General features: G+C 36.8%; 1 protein-coding gene across 1 annotated transcript in view; it reads left to right on the top strand.

The window, feature by feature from the left end:
* PsGEF (Protostome-specific GEF) overlaps positions 1-24,134 on the top strand; it is a 603,069-nt gene that overhangs the window by 439,642 nt on the left and 139,293 nt on the right. Inside the window, exon 18 of the mRNA XM_067138170.2 lies at positions 9,124-9,400. Within this exon, the coding sequence (XP_066994271.2) occupies positions 9,124-9,400 (277 nt within the window). The remainder of the gene's footprint in view (positions 1-9,123; positions 9,401-24,134) is intronic.

Genomic DNA, 24,134 nt, shown 5'->3' with positions numbered 1-24,134 from the left:
ATGTATCGATGTATGGCAAATACTGACAAGAAATTTTCTATGTGCAGACAATATAGTATAAAAATAATTCTGAATTGTTAAAAAAAATAAAAAAAAATAGTCAATTTATAGTTTTTGTTTTCAGCAAAATCATTTTCTCATTTTCAGTTCTAGTATCTATTTTAAAAGAATTTTACAATACAACAGAATATACGTAATTAAGAAATCTATGGCGCTAAAGCCTTGACTTGCTCTGGCCTACCAAGCGACCGCTGCTCAGTTCAAAGACCTTCAGTTTACGAGGTGACACATGGTCAGTGAGACAAATCCTCTCGGTCATTATTCTTGGTTTTCTAGACCGGGATTGCCCTCTAACCCTCAGATATCTCCTCAATTGCAATCACTTAGGGTCACTTAGATTGCGTGAACCTCGAACCAACTCTCAGGACTAGGCAAAAATTCTTGACCTGGGCAAGAATCGAAACCATGACCTCCAGGTGAGGGGCAGGCACGCTACACTTGGCCCGCTGGGACCGGCATTTACGTAATGATAGAGGACTATATGTGATTATAAGGTTTATCAGAGATAAAGTGAAAAGTAAATTGAAGTATGATATGGGTGGAGAATCAGACGGAGGGGCATGTTTAGGTCCAAGAAGTTCCTTGAAGAAGTAAGGAGGTTGAGGAATGTTGTCGGGTTTATTGGGACAATTTTCCACAAAATGTTCTCCAGAGACATCATTATCATCTTCGTTGTCACAGGTTTCACCTACCGCCATATTCAGAGTAGCTTTAGTGCTTTTAGAAACCATTAAACGTCTCTTCTTTAGCTGCGGAGATTCCGCGGGCGTGTCGGGTATACTTTCGTCGGTACTCTCTGAACCAAATTCACTATCGCTATCTGATAAATCATCCACGTTAACTTCACATTGTTCCAAATACTGCATTAATTTATCATCATCAATACCTGATGAAAAAATATCACGTGAACAACTTGCCATTTATCTGTCACAAATCCACTCACTGCAAGGAGCAATGTCTTACTGACCGATTTAGCGGTATACGTAAATACAGGAAATGACTCTTGTAAAAGCTATAACACCCACTTAGAACTGCCAAAACAAGGTCAGGCACACAATAATGTGTAGCCCCTTTACTACAGGTTGTAACAAAAGTTTGCATGTCACTATAGGTTGCCTCAAAATTATGTATATCACAGAATTTTAAGCCGGCCAATGTAATCGGCTCTGGCAACTGGATTTTTAAAGGCCGACCAGATCGGCTTTGGCAATTTAAAGGGCGGGTGCTCGCACTACCGCCTGGCACCAAGAGAGCTAAATAACGATGAATATCAAGGATATGGAATATATAGGTTGACGTGCATACAGTATAATTTCTCGTATGTTTGCCAAACTGGGTGCAGCTTTATTATAAGATACATGGAACATTATAACGCATTAAAACATAATAAGTATTCCGGAATGGGCAATCACATGAAAGAGACAGGGACTTCAAAATAATAAAAAGGATCGAGAAAGGGAAGTTAATGACCGAGTATGAAAACATTTATATTCATTTGGATCAGTATTTCAATAAGGAAAAAACCTAAACAATGCAATCAAAATAGAAAGCATGTTAATAGAGCAATTGCCAAAATTGCTAAAAATTCTCAAATCAGAAAATAGTAAATCTTCAAAATATTCAATAATTATAAACCTTCCAACATGTTAACAAACACAAATCCCTCCTCGGAAACACATAGAGACCCCCCACCACAAGCTAAGTCAGTATCCAATATCCTGTTCACAGTTCCTTCCCCTACGCTCCCTACTCGTCCTCCACATGTTAAACCAGTGCCTAATGCTCCACCCACAGTTCCTTCCCCAATGCCTCCTACTCGTCCTCCACCACACCTGCCCCATGAATATAATACAAGAAGTAGAAACACGATAACAAATAGACTCACTACTGCAAAAAGCACAGCAAGGCACTAAAGCATGAATAAAGGGGTAAGTGAAATTCAAACCATAAGAATTTCTCATAACAACTACAAACAACACACTCATAATATTCTTTTGTTACAGATGCATTCATCCACAAATGTTGCAGTGAAACAGTACACCAGTAACTATCATTTATTGGTGTCCCTTTTAACCGCACTTAAATAAGAAACAGATAGTGTAAAAATAGGCTGACTCAAACCAGATGAGGATCGGTGAGGACTACTAGTATGATGTTTCCAGCAGACCACAAACCTTCAATGCACAATCTTTTAATAATGTAGTGGTTTCTCAACTAAATTTGAAAGTACAACGAAGAAGATAAATATCGCAAGTTTAATCCTCTAACTTCATTAATTCCAAACAGGATATTTGAACTTAGGAAAAATAACTTAGCACTAAATAGTGTTAGTTAGAACTGGAATTTAACAAGATTTTTAGCCAAATCTTACAGACGTTTAGAACATTACTGTGACTTGGACATCAGTAAATAGTGATCAATATCTAGTCTATCACTGCTATATTTTAATTTCTTAATTCTTTTTAATTACTTGTTAACTAGTGGTAATATTTTAATGGTGTAAAACAATTTTAATGAACAAATTAATTATAATAAGGTTCAATATAAAGACTTAACCTTTAAGATTTTGTTCAAATGAGGCTGAAGATGCTCGATACAATGAGCAAAACATGTCCCTGTTAGTGTTATACTGTAATCAAATGTCCTTCTAAAAACAATAAACATTTTTATGTATTGAATTAGGTGGAAAATAAAAACAAGAATTGTAACAATTACATACCACTTGGTTGAGCAACTTTTCTCCCAAGTCTTCCAGGCCCAAATTTTGCAAAATTTTTGTAATGCAACTCTTTTGTTGGAAATCACCCAGAACAAATCAAGCTACTTTTCTTTGGATTTTTTACAGATCTTGAATCAAGTAATCCTGATGAGGGTCCCATACACTGGAACCATACTCTAGTTGGAGTCTTACCAGAGACTTACATGCCTTCTCCTTTACATCCTACTACAACCCCAAACACCCTCATAATCATGTGCAGAGATCTGTACCCTTTATTTACAATCATATTTATGTGATTACCCCAATGAAGATCTTTCCTTATATTAACGCCTAAGTATTTACAATGATACCCAAAGGAAACTTTCACCCCATCAATGCAGTAATTAAAACTGAGTAGACTTCTCCTATTTGTGAAACTCACAACCTGACTTTTAACCCTGTTTATCAACATACTGTCCATCTCACAACATTGTTAAGGTCATTTTGCAGTTGCTCGCAATCTTGTAACTTATTTATTACTCTGTACAGAATAGCATCATCTGCAAACAGCCTTATCTCTGATTGCACTTCTTTACACAATAATTATTGATGTATATAAGGAAATATAAAGGTCCTTGAGGAATTCCCCTCTTAATTATTGCAGGGACAGATAAAGCTTTGCCTACTCTAATTCTCTGAGTTCTATTTTCTAGAAACATAGCCACCCATTCAGTCACTCTTTTGTCAAGTCCAATTGCACTCATTTTTGCCAGTAGTCTCCCATGATCTACCCTATCAAATGCCTTAGATAGGTCAATGGCGATACAGTCCAATTGACCTCCTGTATCCAGGATATTTGCTATATCTTGCTGGAATTCTACAAGTTGAGCTTCAGTGGAATAACCTTCCCTAAACCCAAACTGCCTTCTATCAAACCAGTTATTAATTTCACAAACATGTTTAATATAATCAGAAAGAATGCTTTCCCAAAGCTTACATGCAATGCATGTTAAAATTACTGGCCTGTAATTTTCAGCTTTATGTCTATCACCCTTTCCTTTATACACAGGGGCTACTATAGCAACTCTCCATTCATCTGGTATAGCTCCTCCGACCAAACAATAATCAAATAAGTACTTCAGATATGGTACTATATCCCAACCCATTGTCTTTAGTATATCCCCCGAAACCTTATCAATTCCAGCTGCTTTTCTAGTTTTCAACTTTTGTATCTTACTGTAAATGTCATTGTTAGGCACCTCCTCTATCTGGACATTATCCTTGTAACCAACAATCTTTACATACTGCTGACTGAGTACTTCTGCGTTTTGAAGATCCTCGCTTACACACTCCCCTTGTCCATTAATGATTTCTGGAATATCCTTCTTGGAACCTGTTTCAGCTTTAAAGTACCTGTACATACTCTTCCATTTTTCATTACAATTTGTATGACTGCCAATTATGCTTGTCATCCTTTGTTTACTATTAGACTGATTAAAAGATTATGTTCCAACCATATCCAACTTAAGAGAAGAATTTTCACACACAAGGACCAAAGTTTCCAGTTCCATGTTTCAGATATGTACTATGTATTCACTTAAGGCACACAATACACATTTAATCCAAATTGTGCTACATCACAATACAATTCATACACACAACATGAATGTACACGTCACACAAGGTAATGCATCACACACTGACAACCAAGCTGGTACAGACAGTGAAAATGAAAATATACAGCCTGTTTCCAGTCATTCGACTGGGTCAGGAATGGAATGAATGAAGCCCCATCTAGTGGCGAGGATAGGAATTGTGCCGGCTGCCGAAGCCTGTCACACTCCTCTGGGGCAATGATTAATGACTGACAGATAATAATAATAATAATAATAATAATAATAATAATAATAATAATAATAATAATAATAATAATAATAATAATAATAATCGTATGGCCTCAGCTACCGTGTGCAGACATTTCAATTTGACGCCATCTGGCTGTCTGCTCGTCAATTCCGACGTTCCGTTTTACTCTAGGCTCACTAGATGGCAGACCGAGTATACCGGAACTCTTTTGGGCGTCTATGGCTGAGATTTAATGAATTTTGTCAGGTAAACACCAAATGTGTCACCAGAGATCTTTTACATGCCGACATCGTACAACATGGAGTGTCGAATGGACTTTTTCCCGCCCTTCAAAAATCCGACTACCTCTGCCGGGTTTGAACCCGCTATTTTGGGATCTGGAGGCCGACACTTTACCACTGATCCACAGAGGCAGCTGACTGACAGATGAAATGAAATGATATTGGAGAGTATTGCTGGAATGAAAGATCACAAGGAAAACTGGAGTACTCGGAAAAAAATCTGTCCCGCCTTCACTTTGTCCAGCATAAATCTCACATGGAGTTACTGGGATTTGAACCATGGAATCCAGCCGTGAGAAGCCAGCGTGCTGCCGCCTGAGACTCAGAGGCTTCATAAGCTTGTATACACAGTATGAAGGTACAAATCATGCAGAGTTACAACACAACATTAACAACATGGCGCTGAGCTCTACGTTGGAAGGGCAGATATTGTGCTTGATCAACTACAACATTAGTGTGAGTGGAATTAAGCAATGATGCTCAAGATAGGATGTTTGTTTATGTATTTTACAGTAAAAATAGAATTGGTAATCATACATAGCAATGACATATAATAATAATTACAAATGAATCAGATTCCACAGAAATTTCACAGATTTGTACAGTGTAATCGCACATGATGATTACCGGTAATCATTATTACCAAGGTAGTGTGATTGCTTTATGCAGAATTGATTATACCTCGTATATGGTGTTTTATGATTGTATATTGTATGTTACACTTATAATACTGTATACAAACTTATAAACTATGGAGCCTTTTCATTATTCACCCCAAAATCATGGTAGAATTCCTCTAATAGCAGTAATGCACTCACCAACTTTGTGCAACTATACTTCTCTATATTAAAATCTACTCACCTATATGGTATCTACTCTGTTGTAAAAGTTGCAATTTCTGAATATTGGAAACCAGAAATTTAAAATTCTCTTCTAATCTTGAAATTTGGAATTCCAGAATGTATAATTCTAAAATATGTATAAGTCTATTCCTGTTTTTAGATTTTTGTAAAAAAAGTTACAAATGTTCATAGGTTGACACTTATAAGAATAAAGCAAAGTTTCAATGCTCTATTTCACAAATATTGGTAACAGCATGGCTCGTTCTTCTATAACCATTTCTTCTCATCATCTGATAAGCTCCTTTCTGTTTCCCAGCATCATCAGGTGGGATGGGGGCCTCATCTGTCCTTATTTCTTATTTGTGTTTTTCCTTGTATATTTCTTATACTTCCCATATTTCCTTTTCTGGTATGTATGCAGCTTTCGTCTTATCCTACACTTCCCACATCGAGACTGAAGATCTGCTGAAATGGACCCTACCGGGCGAGTTGGCCTGCGGTTAGGAGCGCGCAGCTGTGAGCTTGCATTCGGGGATAGTGGGTTCGAACCCCACTGTCGGCAGCTCTGAAGATGGTTTTCCATGGTTTCCCATTTTCACACCAGGCAAGGTTGTACCTTAATTAAGGCCATGGCCGCTTTCTTCCCATTCCTAGGCCTTTCCTATCCCATCATCGCCATGAGACCTATCTGTGTTAGTGCGACATTAAAACAAAAAAGCAAAAGCAAAAAATAGAAATGGTCCCTCAATGAGTGTTGAAGCTTGCACTCCTGATGAAGCTGGGAAGTAGAAGTTAGCTTGTCGGGGGGCTGAGGAGTAATGGATGCAGAAGTACTGGGATTGTTGAAGAGAGACTTCCATATATATGAAGATGGGTATGTATGAACATGCAGAGATTGTCCTTTTCCTTTTGTGTTTTCTGTTTGTCTTCGTCTCATCTTTCTATTACTTCCTCTTCTTGCACTTACCTGTCACTGTGTTTATCCTGTTATGTGTTCTTATTCATGTTTCTGTCTTTCTATACATGACTTTATTTGTCATTGTGTATATTCTTGTAAATGTTCCTTTACTTTATAAACCCACGATGATAATATTGTTCTGTGTGAACTGATTAGGAGACCAATTGGTTAGAACTCTCTCTGCATCCCTAATCTTGCACTTTGGGTATAAATATTTTATCTTCTCCTGTGTATGTTGGCTATCTTCTTATCTTGCACTTTCCATATCAAGCTAATCAGAGGCTGGAAAGGAATTGATGTAGGAGAACTGGGTTTGATGAAAGAGCCAGTCTATGAGAAGACAGCAGTATATGAAGATGTTAAGTTCAGCCTATTTCTTTTATGTTAGATCATTATTATTGTAACTTCACTGTTCAGAATTTTGCTAGTACAGTGAAACTCTGCTTCATGGACACTTTTGAATAACAGACTAAATTTCCCAGTAGAAATATGTAGGCGTACAGTGGACTTCTGGTAATTCGCATGCAGATAATTTGCTTTGCGGTTAATGTGCTGATCTCAAAGATTGGTTTTCTTTTCTTGTAGCAACTAATCACTAAATGTAGTAAAATAATATATCTGCACTGTAGGGATTTTATTGTAATACGATGCATGGAGACAAGTTTTTCTTTAGTGTTACAGTAGGTCTACTTGCATACTGCAACAACAATACTGCAAACTTGGAAACAAATTCAGCATATTGTAACGAGTGTTATAGCACAAATTTCCTCATCTTCAAAGCCAAGATAATACAAGAGGAACACACTTTCACTTGGAGCCTAGCCTACCTACCTAACACCTCCAGGTTGCTGACCTGTTCTAAACTTAGTTGCAAAGGGTGGATGTGCAAACAGTACAATATGAGTGGTCCTAAAATGAAATATAAAAGGTTAACCGTAAGTGAAAAACTGAAAATAATAGAAAGACTGGAAAATGGTGAATCGACATCAAAACAAACTGGCAAGTTTGGTGTGGATGAAACAACAGTGAGAGACATAAAGAAACAAAAGGAAATCCTGATCAAATTTTCTGCTAGGAATGATCATTCATTATCCAGAAAATCAATGAGAACATTAGACTATGAAAATCTAGATGAAGCCATGATACAGTGATTTAATAAAAAATGAGTGCAAGGTATTCCCATGTCTGGCCCGATGTGTGCTCAACAAGCACAAAATTTTCACTTTTCCCTTGGCTTAGAAGGAGATTTTGAAGCATCTTCTGGCTGGCTTATGTGGTTTAAGAAACACTTTGGAATTCAAGAAATTACAATTCATGCAGAATGTCTTCGCACAGATACAGATGCTGCTGAGAAGTTTGCTAATGAATTTCAACTGTTCGATGACAAAGAGCAGCTTGACCTGACACAAATTTCCAATGCAGATGGGACAGGACGGTATTGGAAATGTTTACCATCATGAACACTAGCGATGCAACAAGAACAGCAAGCCCCAGGCTCAAGCAGTAAAATGTCCAAGGAAAGAGCTTAGCAAACTTATAAAACAATTTGGGATGGTGCATCAAACTTCAAGTCCAGTGATGGCACTGTGTACACAGGATGTTGAGTGCACGAGTGACTGCTGATACTACTACAACAAACACAGGTGAGGATGAATATAAAGCGATAGAAATAACTGAAACTAATGAAGTGATTTCATGTAATGATGCATAAGTAGAAAATTATGCACTTGGAAAATGAACCTCTGAGTGCTTCCACAATACACACTCTCTTATAAAATTTATTTAAAGAAACATATTTTTCACTTTTATCTAGTAGTTTCACTGTACTGTATTACTGGACTCTACCCTACATTATTTGTTTTGTATTCATGGATATTAGGCCTCCTATTAAAAATTATATTGATGGAACATCATTTATTCTTTGACTACTGCTGTGAGTGTCCATATAGAAAACGTGTCCCCAATTCTGTTTCTTTTTTTTCTGAATAGCAGACACTTTTTAATAACAGACACATTTTAAACCCCAAAGCTGTCTGCTATTCACTATATTATATTCATCAGTACCCAATTTGACTATCTAGTCTCTCTCACTGCTACATGATACTGATGTGTATTTTGGTTAGTATTTTAAATAATTACTCAACTCTATTGGACTAAGTGACTCTTTCAGTGAAACTAACTCACAGAATGAAGGGAATCTGTCACTGTCTTCCAGAGCTTTAGTACTTGTAAAGGACCAGAAGAATATTTCAGTATAGCATTATCTCCCCATCATTACCACCACTGGATCTTCCCATTAACATAGCATCATCCATATACTGCAATTCCCTTTCATTTTCCAGTGGAAGAATTATCCAAAAATGTCACTTTAATGAATGCAAAATTTATGTTTAGATAAAATTTACTTGAATGTTGCAGCACCAAAATGTAAATCGATCTGATTATCTTGGAACATTTGGAGAAGAAGATGAGGATAGTGGAGCTGAGGAAGAAGAGCCACCTTACAAATCCCTGACTTCTCCACCTGGTCTCAAGAGGTTCGGTACCCTCGCTAGTCTTGACATGCTGGAAGGTGATGAAGATCTAGAGAACACTGGTGGGGGTGAAACTGACTCAGAGGATGAAGGTGAAGAGTGGGAATCTGATGCAGATGATAATGTTGAGGAAACAAGAAATGAAGAAACTTATACTAATAGTGAGTAAAGTCAAGTAGTTCTGAAAATGCATGTGGTATTTCCTGAGATAATATAATGCCAAGTTTAGATGACAACATCCCACATCATCTTTCTGCTATTAATGTTCAATTTATTTCATATCAGTTTAATAATATTATTTTTTGATAACTGGAAATGACTGAAAGAGATTGGTAAACAATTCCATATATTTCAGATGATCTTCGAACAGCTAGATTTTACATATTATTAAACTTGCTCAAGTCTCAAACCTGCAACTGTTTGGTTTTAACCACATATTCTATATCTGCACCAGTGAGCTTAGGCAAAAAGAAACATCAAGCAGGCAATATTAGGTCATGTTACTTTCACGTATTTATACATAAAATGTTGTCTAGAGGGTTTAACAATAAAATTAAATTCCTCCTAAGAATTAAAAGGAATATTAGAAGCACATTAGCCATAGATCTATATTTTAAAATTTCATAGTGATGAAAGCAACTAAAACATACTGCAGTGGAGATGAAGTGTTTCTTGTAGTACTCTTCATTTTGGCAGCACTTTATTAATCTCACAAGACTTGAAAAGTGAATTGCTTTGGCACTGTTTTATTCTAGATGTCCTGGCATAGACCTAACAAACAAGATAAGTAATAGATTGGTCTTGAGTTTGGGTTCTGATAAAATCTATCAATTATAAATTCCATAAACTCTTACTGTTAAATATCCTTGTTTGCATATTTTTTAAATTTGTGAAAATGAACAACACTGCAAACCTCAATAATGCCACTCAATTTTTTTATTTGTTCTTCCAAAAAAATCAATCAATCAAACTAAAAAACATAGATAATAATAATAATAATAATAATAATAATAATAATAATAATAATAATAATAATAATAATAATAATAATAATAATAATAATAATAATAATAATAATAATAATAATAATAATAATAATAATAATAATAATAATAATAATAATAATAATAACTTTCAAAGATAAACTGCCAAAATACATGCCCAAATCGATAGCATTTGAGGAGCAGAGAAACATAAGTGAAAAGATTGAAAAGGTTCTGAAAAGAGGAGAATAAGAATAAGAAGAGATTGATCAGATAGCCTTAGGTTCTATGTGGTCCATAGTTGGGCAAATTCAGATTTTAAAAATAAAATAAAAAATAATAATAATAATAATAACAACCTTTGCAAACATATATTGTTCATAATTAGCAGAACAACTTACAGTATTTATCCCATTATTTATATAAAGCTGTCACCATTGACAGTTATTTCTGACTGATGAAACATATTGTTGACTTAGACTCAATAATAATAATAACCTCTGCAAACAATACCCAGGCGGCTAGAACAAACCGGAATGAAATTCCAAAAACAGAGAGATCCATAAGAAATTACTGAACATTTCTGAATATAATTTTATGTCACAACTAAATACGAAGCATGCTTGGAATTTGTAAATACCTTAATATACAGGCTATTGATTGATGTACACTGAGCAAAATCAATTAGATGAATCAACCAAATGAATATATTTCAGAAAATGTATCTAACAAGGAACCCACCCCTCATCAAGGTCAAGAAAGTATGATTCTACTGATATTATTTAAAGCATCACACAGTTTAGCTTGCATGAGCAATATTACTTGCTGATTGAAAACCTTATCCACACAAGAAGGATAGAAATTTTATCTGTGGGTGACATGAAAAGCACCTGTCTTTGAATAGGAAGATGATCTATAGGAAATAGGAGTTATATTTCATAAAGTGATCATTTTCAGAGTTCACAAACTGATCAAAGTACACTTTTAACTTGTGTCTTGAACAGTGAATGAAGAACAGTCACTGTACTTATCACAAAAGTTCACTCTGTCTAAATCAAAAGCTAACTCCTTGCATGTGGTAAATCATTCAAGGCTATCATATTCTATAGCAGGGGTTTCCAATTTGTAAGGGCTTGAGGGCCATTCTGGAAACCTTAGTCATATTTGCGGGCCGCACTTCAATAGGCCAATTTTCGTAAAATTCTGCAAATAGTGCAGAAGCACCATTATGAAAGAATATGTATAGTTCAATTGAAATGAGCATTTGATAATTTTAATATTGTTTAAAACATTATTTTAAAATTGCATAAAAGAGTGAAATTTGGAGCCGGGCTGAGTGGCTGAGACGGCTGAGGCGCTGGATTTCTGACCCCAGCTTGGCAGGTTCGATTCTGGCTCAGTACAGTGGTATTTGAAGGTGCTCAAATACGTCAGCCTCGTGTCGGTAGATTTAATGGAACGTAAAAGAACTCCTGTGGGACAAATTTCGACATCTCGGCGTCTCCGAAAACCATCAAAAGTAGTCAGTGGGACGCAAAAATAATAACATTATTACTTGAAATTTGGATTTTAAATGTTTTAAAATAAAAAAATTATCTGTTGAGAACAAGTGAATACTTGAAAAGTGGAACTAATATTAAAGAATAATTAGTTTTAACTTGGGTCTGCAAGGTGTATGAAAATTAGTAAGTTTTTGAACAAGCTAATAAATATTTTTGTGACTTTTCTTCACATTATTTCTTACAGTGCTCTCACGGGCCACAAAAATGGCTTTGCGGGCCACATGCGGTCGGCAGGCTGCCATTTGGAAACCCCTGTTCTATAGCATTGTGATTCACAATGCATTCTACACAAGTGATAGTCCTGAATGGATTACAATGTTCCTCATAATATATGAAACCTATGAAAGGTTTTTCGATCATCATCATCATCATCATCATCATTGTCAATAACAACATTCATAATTTTAAAAATAATTCCAATAAACAGGTAACATCCGTTAAAATACTTGAGCATAAATTAGTAATTCTTCACAATCAGTATTTAGTTAACTATTCACGTTGCATGGTTTGTGGTGTGGGTATTCACGTCTTAGTATCTGAATCATGGACAACAGCTGAGTGGGATAGAATATGGTCCTCAGAGTTGGGATGCCAGTTGGTATGGAATAGAAGTGGGCATCTTAAACATATTCTGGCTATGGCCCTCCTTGTACCCAGGTGGCTAGGACTATACAATCCACTGGTATTCCATAAACCGTTAGAGGAGAAATTCTCCCTGGGACTATGAGGAAGTAGGGTAGCATCCTGCACCACAGAATTTACTAAGCTCTATTTTTATCAAGCCTCGCACCAATGGAAGTAATGGAGTTCCACTTCCATTTGATAAGTGAGAGACTAGGTACTTAAATAAGCAAATAATGTGGGTAGATTTAGCAGCTGGAGGAATTAGGACAATAATTTTGTCTCAGTCTATTCACCTTGTGAAGGTGCAGATGAGGATGAATTTAACCAATTTTAAGAACTAGCTGACATCATAGTCAGGGACAACAGCAAGGATTATACAGTGCTAATGAACAATTTCAATGCAAGAATTGGAAAAAGAACTTAAAGATATGAGAAGGTGATTGGTAAATACTGTATTAGGAAGAGATGGAAACTAATAATGAAAAGCATTTACTGGACTTCTGTGCCATTATGGGATTAGCAATTATGAATACATAAGGCTATACACCACTACACATGGGGCACCAGATCCATAATAGACAATATCATAACTATTCAAATGTATAAGACTTAAACATCACTCAATTGTGCAAGTAAATATGCTCTTAAAAATAGCTAAATATAGCCCACAAAATGGAAAATATGACCAAACATATGTACTTCCAACAAATGAGTTTTGCCACTAGTTCTTTTATATTTATTTAACAATTCAATATAAAATCTTATTATACTACGAGGACGGTTTGAAAAGTTCTCGGAATCACCGCTAGATGTCAGTGCTAGAGCAACGAGGTTCCCGCGCAATAATCAAACATCCTTTGTGAGTGAACACGTGGCGTCTCAGTGCTCTAGCTGCAGGAGTGTGGTAGTGATGACTCTTTGTTGTTGTTCCCATGTAGTGATTTGTGACAAAGGAAAAAACTGAGATTCAAGCAGTGATTAAATACTTTGTAAAGAAAGGTATGAAAGCAAAGGAAATTCATGCCAACTTTCAGAACACACTGGGGGACTCTGCTCCTTCATTTTCAACTGTTGCCAAGTGGACCAGCGAGTTTAAATTTGGTCGGGAGAGCTTGGATGATGATCCGCGTAGTGGACGGCCAAAAAGTGTTACAACCCCAGAATTTATTGCAAAAGTGCATAAAATGGTCATGGAAGATCGTTGACTGAAAGTGCGGGAGATTGCTGAAGCTGTAGGGATATCTTCTGAATGGGTATATTATGTTTTAACCGAAGAATTGGGTATGAAAAAATTATCCGCAAGATGGGTGCCACGGCTCTTGACATTGACAATAAACGCACCAGATTGGAAATGTCCAAACAAAGTCTGGCCCGTTTTCAGTGCAACCAACAAGATTTCTTGTGCCGGTTTGTGACTACAGATGAAACTTGGGTCCACTGCTATACCCCAGAGACAAAACAGCAATCAAAGCAGTGGAAACATGCTGATTCACCACCACCAAAGAAAGCAAAGGCAGTGCATTCGGCCGGAAAGGTCATGGCCTCAGTTTTCTGGGATGCAAAAGGCATTCTGCTGATAGATTATCTTCCTACTGGCCAAAAAATGACAGGGCAATACTATGCAAACCTCCTAGACCAACTACAGAAAAAGATACGCGAAACAAGGCCTGGTTTGGCAAGGAAAAAGGTCATCTTTCATCAGGACAACGCTCCACCGCACACAAGTGTTATTGCCATGGCAAAACTTCATGAACTGGGGTACGAATTGTTGCCACATCCACCTTATTCACCTGATTTGGCACCATCAGACTTTCATCTATTCCCCAAACTGAAAATTTTCCTCGGTGGACGGAGATTTTCTACAAGGGAAGAACTGACAGCAGAATTGGAGAGGTATTTTGCAGGCCTGGAGGAATCTCATTTTCGAGATGGGATCAAGGCATTGGAACATCGCTGGACCAAATGCATTAGTCTACAGGAAGACTATGTTGAAAAATAAAAGCAGTTCCACCGAGGTAAGATACTCAATTCTAGTACATTCCGAGAACTTTTCAAACCACCTACGTACTTCAGTTTAATTTCCTTACTAGTTCCTTTAACAGTTAGTTCCACTAACCATCATGATCATATACATTCTACAGCTATTGGCTGGGTCTGCTTAATTCCACTAGTTTATATTATTAATTCATTATCAGTCATTAAACTTTGGTCAGTACTAAAGTTATCTTTCTTTAATATTGCAGTCTTACACAGTGGTGACGCAGGCCACACCACTGCTCTTGCAAACCAATGAAAAGCATACTAGTTATTGGGTATTAGAATGCACCAACATTCATCATGGGCACACTGCCTCTTGCCTTCCCTATCTTGCATTTTAAATCTTGCACAAGTTCCAAATGCTCATATAACTCTAAACAGTTGGTCTTTAAATGACTAATTACTTTCATAATTCAACTTAATATAGGCCAAATTTCCAGAAGGGCTGTTACAAAACTATTCTTGAACTGTCAACATCAGGAAAATTCTGTCATATTTCCTCAGCTAGTCTGTGCAAGCCATGTACAAGGCATATCAGGTGCACCATTTTTGGGTAGAGAAACTTAAGCCTTATACAGTGGAGCACCCATGACTAACAACAAAACTTGTTCTTACTTAACTTGCAATTTCATAGCACTGTCAAAAAGGACTGCTGTTGTAGAATAGTTGACTGCATTCAGAACTTCACAATATAGTAAAAATACATCACCACGACAATCAGGAAAGAGAATTCCAATAACAACTTTGGCAACATATCTTCCACAAATATCCATACTTTTATCAATAGATACCCAAATCTTATTGTCACCTACACTACTTCTGACTTTTTCCAATGCAGCTTGATAGCAGGAGGGTAAGTATTTTTCCTCAGCATTGCTTCTTCTGGAATCACATGTGCCATATATTTCACCATAAAGTTTCTGAAGCGTTCATTTTTCACTTTATTGGGAGGAATATCGGCCACTACCATTATCTTGTAAAGATTTTTCAAAAACCCAGAAATTTTAGATACATCGAATAAAAGTACCTACCTACATTGTTGAGCAGAGTTCTGATCTTTTTATCTAGTAGTGTCACAATGCTGCTGGACATTAAAACATCTCATTGAACTTTAACTTTGCACACTTTGCAGAAGAGGATGTTTCCATTGGTAGAGAAGCATTCCTCCCCAAATTATTATTATTATTATTATTATTATTATTATTATTATTATTATTATTATTATTATTATTATTATTATTATTATTATTATTGTTGTTGTTCCGAGGTATCTGTGGAACAGCAGAGGTGAAAGAAGGTGCGGGGGTGAACAGGTCTCAGGCTACGAAATTAAAGCTAATTTAAAATTTAACAAGGTTATATTTTCTTTGCAAAATCAAGAAATAACAAGAATGGCAGGTACAGAGTAGCAAAGCCACTATTCGAGAATGTACAATTATAGAGTTATAGGATTGGGGCTCCGAGAGCCAGATACACAATTCTTGAGCAATTAGCCCAACTTTACGATATACAGAATTCAACAAAGGGGCAGAAGACCCCAATCATGCCCAGGAGCACTTGCTCCCAATTACACAGTAAAGCCTCCTTAAGGCGCACAGAAACAAAATTTTCAAGAAAGAGCAACTCGCTCTCAAAATTTAAGCCTATCAAAGGCCACACCAAACTCCACATTCAAGCTGTCCTCCAAGGACCTATACACAGGGGTAAAAATACCCAACCTACTGAGGCCTATTAAGAAAAGAAACAGGTTAATTAACTGGCCTCTAAAATACCAATTTGAGAGGAGGCGAAGTTGCGCTCCTAATACATTTTGTTTAAAACCTAATCTGGCTCTAGGCCGCTAATGCAAGGGCTAATCCCATACTAAAGAGGTGACTTATAGAAGGAACAATTTACATTACGTTAAGGAAGAAAGGTTGTGAAAATAAGTTCACCTCAATGCAATATGAGTGGGAGCTCGAGAGGGTTAAGCACTCTCTATCCCAATTTGTAGTTTAAAAAGATAGAATAGATACCAAGTGTTTTTACATTTTAAGGGAAGTTACATGGTAAACAGTTTCGGACCTGCCCCGAGAGTTAAACTGCTGAGCTAGCAAAAAATAGAAGTTATTAAACGGCCATTACCTTGTGGATGTACTGCTGCCCGGAGAAAGAGGCGCTTCCCGCCCCCTGCTACGTACTTTACACACTGAAAGATGTTACTGAAGTGGCCCAGAGACCCGAAAATCAGCAGTTTATATACTCTCGCGGAAAGTTCGAGGCGTTTCAGGAATGAGAACACCCTCCCACAAAGACTTTATTGGCTAGGGTAAAGCAACATATCCCCTTTGGAGAAGATACACCTGATTGGTCATAAATTAATTCGAGAAATTCGGGATTGGCTAAATTCAAAACAAGGGGAAAGAAAGGGTTATACAGCCAACTTAAACCATAACAGAAAGAAATTTAACAAGGAACAAACTTTTGAAATAAAAATTTCTCCAAAAAACAGTTCTTTCACTTCGCACTAGGGTGCACCATTGTAGTTCTTCAGTAGTGTCCTCTAGAAGAGAAAGTTCACACTTCTTACTACAGGTAAAACAAAAATACATCGAAAACGACCCAGTTCAGAAACTTCAAAATTTCCAAGTAGTGACATCTTCTGAGAAACTTGAAAATTAAAACATTAGATAAGGTTCAGCCTTCCTCCAGTAGGGGAGTTTCAACTGGCGCAAAGTTCGAATTAGCGGCGTGGAGGTGTACCACCCGGTACAATTATTATTATTATTATTATTATTATTATTATTATTATTATTATTATTATTATTATTATTATTATTATTATTATTATTATTATTATTATTATTATTATTATTATTATTATTATTATTATTATTATTATTATTGCTGTTGTATGTATGTCCAACTGTAGTGGAATTTTATTTCAGTTGTATTTTGATTATGTTTTAATTGTGTCTTCTAGTATTAATTACGGTAGTATTACTTATGACTTTAATGTATACTAATTGGTTTAGTGTAAGAGAAGGCCCAATGGCTTTAACTATGCCAATAAAGACATTTATCTATCTATCTATGCTGACGACTTGGTCTTAATGGCAGATTATGCCGAAAGCCTGCAGTCAAATATCTTGGAACTTGAAAGTAGGTGCAATGAGTATGGTATGAAAATTCGCCTTTCGAAGACTAAATTGATTACATAAAATCAGCTTCATGGTCCGTATCGCACTTCAATAGATTCACAATTAAGTATTTATTATTTTCCACCTAGTCGATACAATGATCGCTTAAGGCAATTTAATGGTTAAAAGTGGTACATGTTTAGTGTATTATTAACATCTTCAGCCACATAACACTGTTTAGATGAAAAATATATAAATTGACAAAGTAATGCTTAAGAGGAAGTGTTCTTAAAATTAACATAAGATTGTCAATGATTGCTGGTACAAAGAGGTGGGAGCAATGGCAGGAGGGCACTTGGATTGAGGAGATAAAGGCTAAGTTAAGAATGAACTTGATTGATGAAGCTGTCTGCATAAATTGCCTTAAGCAATCATTGTATCGACTAGGTAGAAAATAATAAATACTTAATTGTGACTAAATTGATGTCAGTTTCAACAGAACTGAATGTCAGATTGGTGATACAAAACTTGAACAGGTAGATAATTTCAAGTATTTCAGATGTGTGTTCTCCCAGGATGGTAATATAGTACGTGAAATTGAATCAAGGTGTAGTAAAGCTAAAGCAGTGAGCTCGCAGTTGTGATCAACAATATTCTGTAAGAAGGAAGTCGGCTCACAGACGAAACTATCTTTACATTGTTCTGTTATCAGACCAACTTTACTTTACGGGAACGAAAGCTGGGTGGACTCAGGATATCTTATTCATAAGTTAGAATTAACAGACATGAAATTAGCGAGAATGATTGCTGGTACAAAGAGGTGGGAGCAATGGCAGGAGGGCACTTGGAATGAGGAGATAAAGGCTAAGTTAAGAATGAACTTGATTGATGAAGCTGTCTGCATAACTTGGCTTCGGTGGTGGGGTCACGTGAGCCAAATGGAGGAAGATAGTTTACCTAAGAGAACACTGGACGCTTTTAGGGAGGGTAAGAGAAGTAGAGGGAGACCAGAATGATAATGGTTAGACTCAGTTTCTAACGATTTAAAGATAAGAGGTATAGAACTAAACGAGGCCACAGCACTAGTTGCAAATAGAGAATTGTGGCGACGTTTAGTAAATTCACAGAGCCTTGCAGACTGAACGCTGAAAGGTATAACAGTCTATAATGATGTATGTATGTATGTATGTATGTATGTATGTATGTATGTATTATTTCTTCTGAATCAGTTGGCCAAGATCTCTTTTTTTTTTTTTTTTTTTTTTTAGTGGCTTAATGGTTGATATCAGTCACTACTAGTGAATAGTAGTATTTAAACATAAACAATCTCAGCACTGCTCAGAATAAAAAAGTTATCTGTAGCATAACTCTTGTTTTAACCCTCAGCAAGCGTTGTGACACTTATGGAACATAACCAGTGTTGTGAGGTCCAGGGGACCACACATATTTAAGGCTGAATAAGGTTCTCAATTTCTGAAAAGTGTAACTAGATCAACAATGCTGTGTTTAGTTATTACTAATTAAAACATTTGTCCTAATTTGACTAAGAAATAACTCTGTAGGGCAGTTATTAATAGGTTTTTGAAATATCATGTAGATGATGTCTACTTCAATTAATTGTGTCAAAAATATTCAAATAAATTGTTTAAATACTAACAAAACATTTCTATTTGTGTATTCACAATATCATTTAAGGTCCTGACAATTAAATTATGAAATTATGAATGGTTTATTAAAAGGAGGGTAGCAGCCTTTCAGTAGTTGCAAGGATGGCAGTCTAGATAATTGACTGATATGGCTTTGTAATAATACTTAACATGGCTTAACGGTGTTGATACTGTTACACAGCTGAAAGCAATGGAAAACTATAGCCATAACTAACTCCCGAGGACATGCAGCTTTCTCTGTATGAATGATTTACTGATGATGGCTTCCTCCCAGGTAAAATACTCTGGATGTAAAATAATCCCCCATTCAGATCTATGGGTGGGGAATACATAAGAGGGGGCATTCATCAGGAAGATGGATACTGACATTCTGCAAGTTGGAGCACAGAATGTTAGAAGTTTGAATCATTGTGGTAGGTTAGAGAGTCTGAAAAGGGAAATGGATAGACTAAAATTAGATGTAGTTAGTATAAGTGAAGTAGGTTTTAAAAAAAAGTATTGTATTGGCGTTAGGCCTCGGAAGACCATGCGGCCAGCATTTATGGAGTGAGCATATATTTATCATAGCATTTACCTTCCACCCCTCCAAGGGCCTTCATGACCTGTATGGAGATGAGTTTGCTTTTATATTTGTCGTACATACATTTCGTGGTTGAAAAGAAAGTCATATCTTATAAATTAATACTACAGTTGATAAATATTGGCAAATTACAGCACATAATTGTGGAGTAAGGCTTGATAACAGGATGGCAACTGAAGTTGGCAGTGAGGTATTTAACTTCACCAAAGAAGAGTACAGATGGTTCTGTTGTTGGAAGTACTTCTTACAGGACAGTGTGATGTGGTTCAAGTTGGCTATTTCTCCAGGGTCTTCTGGGCAGTGAGGGTTGTCAAAGACCTTGATCCTGTGAAGATGACTTGGATAGCATCCATGTCCCAGATGTATTCTAATTAAAGATGAAAGGTGTCTGCAAGTTAGTTTCAATTTCTTGAACCATATTTGTGTTGGTATATTGGGCTAAATTTTAGCATAGTGCTTTCCTCTTGTAAGCTGTGACATTTTCCAGTACTCAGACCATTCCCTGTAGACCTGTTGTTCGATTATGGACAGGTTATCAGAATATGGTAACTGTTTGTAAAGGTGGAGTTCACAAGTTGTGACTTCTTTCTCTAGTTGGTCTACTATCTCGTTCATCATTATACCAGCGTGGCCTTTAATCCATAGGAGATGCACTTCCTGAGCTGCTTCCTGTGCGGTATAGATTAAGTTCAAAATGTCTAATATATACTGATGTGTAGACAGGTCCCAACGAGAATTTTGTAGCTTTGGAAGAGCACATTGTTAGTCAGTAAGTATTAGAATTTTGCGGAAGTGACGAATTCCATAGCTAATGCCTGGGTGGATAACTAAAATATCTGCAGTAACAATAGACGTCTCTTGATGTAAGGAGTACTTCTTTGACACCTGAGATGCAACACAGAAGAATGCATAACCCACGCCTCTTGTGGTCTTGGATCTGTCGGTATAAATGTGAACAAAAGTGGGCCAGGTGGTATTGAGAAAACCTGATAAACTTTCAATGATGGAAACACTGTTGGTAATGAAGCATGGTACGAAGAATATGGAAGGTGTAAATAGAAGAAGTTCGTACTTTTTTTGAAACACAGGGAGGCTTCCAGACTGAAGTATGACGGGAATCAAGTGTTGGAAATTCTTGAAAAAAATGAAATGGCATATGGCTTTTAGTGCCGGGAGATCCCAGGATGGGTTCGGCTCGCCAGGTGCAGGTCTTTTGATTTGACACCCGTAGGAGACCTGCACGTCGTGATGAGGATGAAATTATGATGAAGACAACACATACACCCAGCCCCCATGCCAGAAAAATTGACCAATGATGGTTAAAATTCCTGACCCTGTCAGGACTCGAACCCATGACCCCTGTGACCAAAGGCCAGCACGCTAACCATTTAGCCAAAAATTCTTGAAGCTTTCATATAATAATGTAGTTCGGTGTTTCTGACCAATGATATTTCTGTCGATTGCCATTTGTAGTAGTCTTGATTTGCTTATCAGTTTATTGGTCCCCAGTGTTCACCAGCAAATAAAGAAGGTATTTGCCAGATATTGTCTTCTTATCATGAGAGGCATCTCCTTGGCTTCCACTAGGAGTGTGTTCGTAGGAGTAGAATTCATTGCCCCTGGACATAATGTATTATATCAATTTTTCTGAGAACGTATTGTGGTGTATTCCATAAAAAATGCTGCCGAAGTCTAAGATGGGATGTATTAATGCTCGATACAGTACTAACAATGTTGCAGTATCCACACCCCACCAGATTCTAGAAACAGCTCGTAAGACATTCAAAGCTCAATCAACTTTTGTTACTCGGTGCTCGACGTAACGTCTCCAGGTAAGCTTACTATCGAGATGAAGCCCTAATTTTTTCTCTGATGATTTTAGTGGGAAGGAAAACGGACCGAGGCATATCATGTGTGAAGTATATGGAATCCTTTTTCGACTAAAAATAACAGCAGCTGATTTCTTGGCAGATAAGGTGAGTCCTGTTTGCGCTGTCCATTGTGCGAGGTGTGAAGCTGCCGTGCCTAGCCACATGCATGTCAACTGGAAGCTGGTAGAGGCGGTGTAAATACATAGATCATCCGCATATTGAAACACTCTGATCGTAGGACCAAACATTTTATCCAGATCTGCCGTGTAGATGGCATGTAATAAAAGGCTGAGAATATCACCCTGAGGAAATCCATTCATGACAATACAAGGGCCATAAAGAGTATTGTCACGACGACGGAAATACACTGTTCTTGTGATCAGAAGATTATTGATCCCAGAAAAATATATATTGGAGAGGTCTAAAAGTCTGTGTTTGGATACTAGTACAGGGATTATCACACTGTCGTAAGCTTTAGAAATATCCAAAAATATAGCAAATAAATACTCTTTGTTTAAGAAACTCCGTTCTATATCAGTGGTTAATAGGCTGAGGTTGTCAAATGTACTTTTGGCTTTCTGGAATACAAACTGCATCACTGAAAGGACTGCATAATGTTCCAACCACCATTCAAGCCAAAGTTTCAAGATCCTTTCAAAAGTCTTAGCGATCCAGGATGATAGTACTATAGGACAATAAGATGATGGATTGTTGGGATCCTTCCCTGGTTTCGGTACTGGAACAATTATTTGAGTAGTCCGATCTGTTGGAAAGTCACTTTACTTCCATATGTCATTGAAGAACTGGAGAAGGATCTCTTTGGCACACCGAGGGAGGTTAGATATCATCAAGTAATGGACTTGATCATATCCTGGAGCTGAGTTGGATGATGCCTTCAAGACCAAATTCTAATTCATGGAATGTGAATGTTGATGGAAGATGGCAAATGTAATCTTTTGAACAATGTGATCAGTGGAGCGATCAAATTTGCAAAGTCTTCAATTCAATCAATAAATGAAAAAAGGTTCCACCTAATCGATACTTTCTCTTTTTTTTCAACAGGAGCATTTTACCAAAAATCTTCAAGTTTTTAACAGCAAGTGATTTTATTGGAAAAGCTCTCAGGACTTATAGTGAACCTAAGACATTTTAGTCCAATAAGTGTTTTTAATATTAAGGTTAATGTCCAACTAACAACCGCCCTCAATGCGCTCTCCCCCATCCCACCTATACGCTTTCTACTAACACCTGTTATTAATGTTTTAAATTTAATGTAAATTATGAGATTGATTTTATGCTATTTTTACCTAAGCTACATGTAAAACAGCTGATGATGATTGCTAAGCAATCAAAACATGTTCTGTGATTATTAATGTCTTTATAAATAGCCTAAGGCTAAATAAATGATTCCTTCAAGACCAAATTCTAATTCATGGAATGTGAATGTTGATGTAAGATGGTGAATGTAATCTTTCGAACAATGTGGTCAGTGGAGCGATCAAATTTGCGAAGTCTTCAATCCAATCAATAAATGAAAAAAGGTTCCACCTAATCAATACTTTCTCTTTTTTTTCAACAGGAGCATTTTACCAAAAATAGATTAGGTGGAACCTTTTTTCATTTATTGATTGGATTACATTATCGATACGGGAATGAAGTGGATAGTTCGTAATATGTCTTCCATCCAGTCGTGGAGAGCAGAGCTAATACCTGTGGAGACTTCTTCCTCATTTTATTAACTGTTGACCATACCTGCGATAACGGGGTATCATTTGACAACTTTTCACAGTAGGTTTTCCACGCCGATTTATTTCCGATTCTTTAGGAAACATTTAACTTGGGCATCTGTGTTCTTGTACATGAGACAGTTGTTCCTTGTTATTCCACGTTTCAGTTGGCTGAAGGCTTGTTTCCTCTTAGCACGGGAGCATTCCTGATTCCACCATGGATTAGGCTGGTTCTTTGTATGATCTCTACGTCTTCTCTGTGGTATCGCTACTGAGGCTGCTTCGTTAAGATTGTTTAGAAAAATCTGGTATCTGATATGAACTGTTTCATGTTTGGGTACTGTAGGAATGAGGTATTCTATTCTTCTTCTATATTTCAACCAGTCAGCTTTTGTAACATTCCATTTCACTGCCGGCTTATATGGGGTATAGAGATGGGGATCATTGCAGGAAATAAGGATCCCACAATGATTTGAACCTAAAGGATAAGATAACGTCTTCCATACCAAGTATGTAGATATTGTTGCTGAGCAAAAAGATAAGTCGACAGCCGATGGTCTTTGTTCAGGTAAAGTAGAAGTGTAGGTGAACCGTCATTCAATATATATAGGTTGTATTCATCCATAATTTACAAAATAGCATCTCCATAAATGTCATTTATTGTACATCCCCACATAGTATTGTGAGCGTTGAAGTCTCTGCAGAAGAGATATGGAGGCTGTAGA

The sequence above is a fragment of the Anabrus simplex genome, chromosome 1 (assembly GCF_040414725.1).
Source record: "Anabrus simplex isolate iqAnaSimp1 chromosome 1, ASM4041472v1, whole genome shotgun sequence".
Lineage (NCBI taxonomy): Eukaryota > Metazoa > Arthropoda > Insecta > Orthoptera > Tettigoniidae > Anabrus > Anabrus simplex.
The sequence above is the reverse complement of the archived record's forward strand: the minus strand, read 5'-3'. Positions and strand labels throughout refer to the sequence as shown.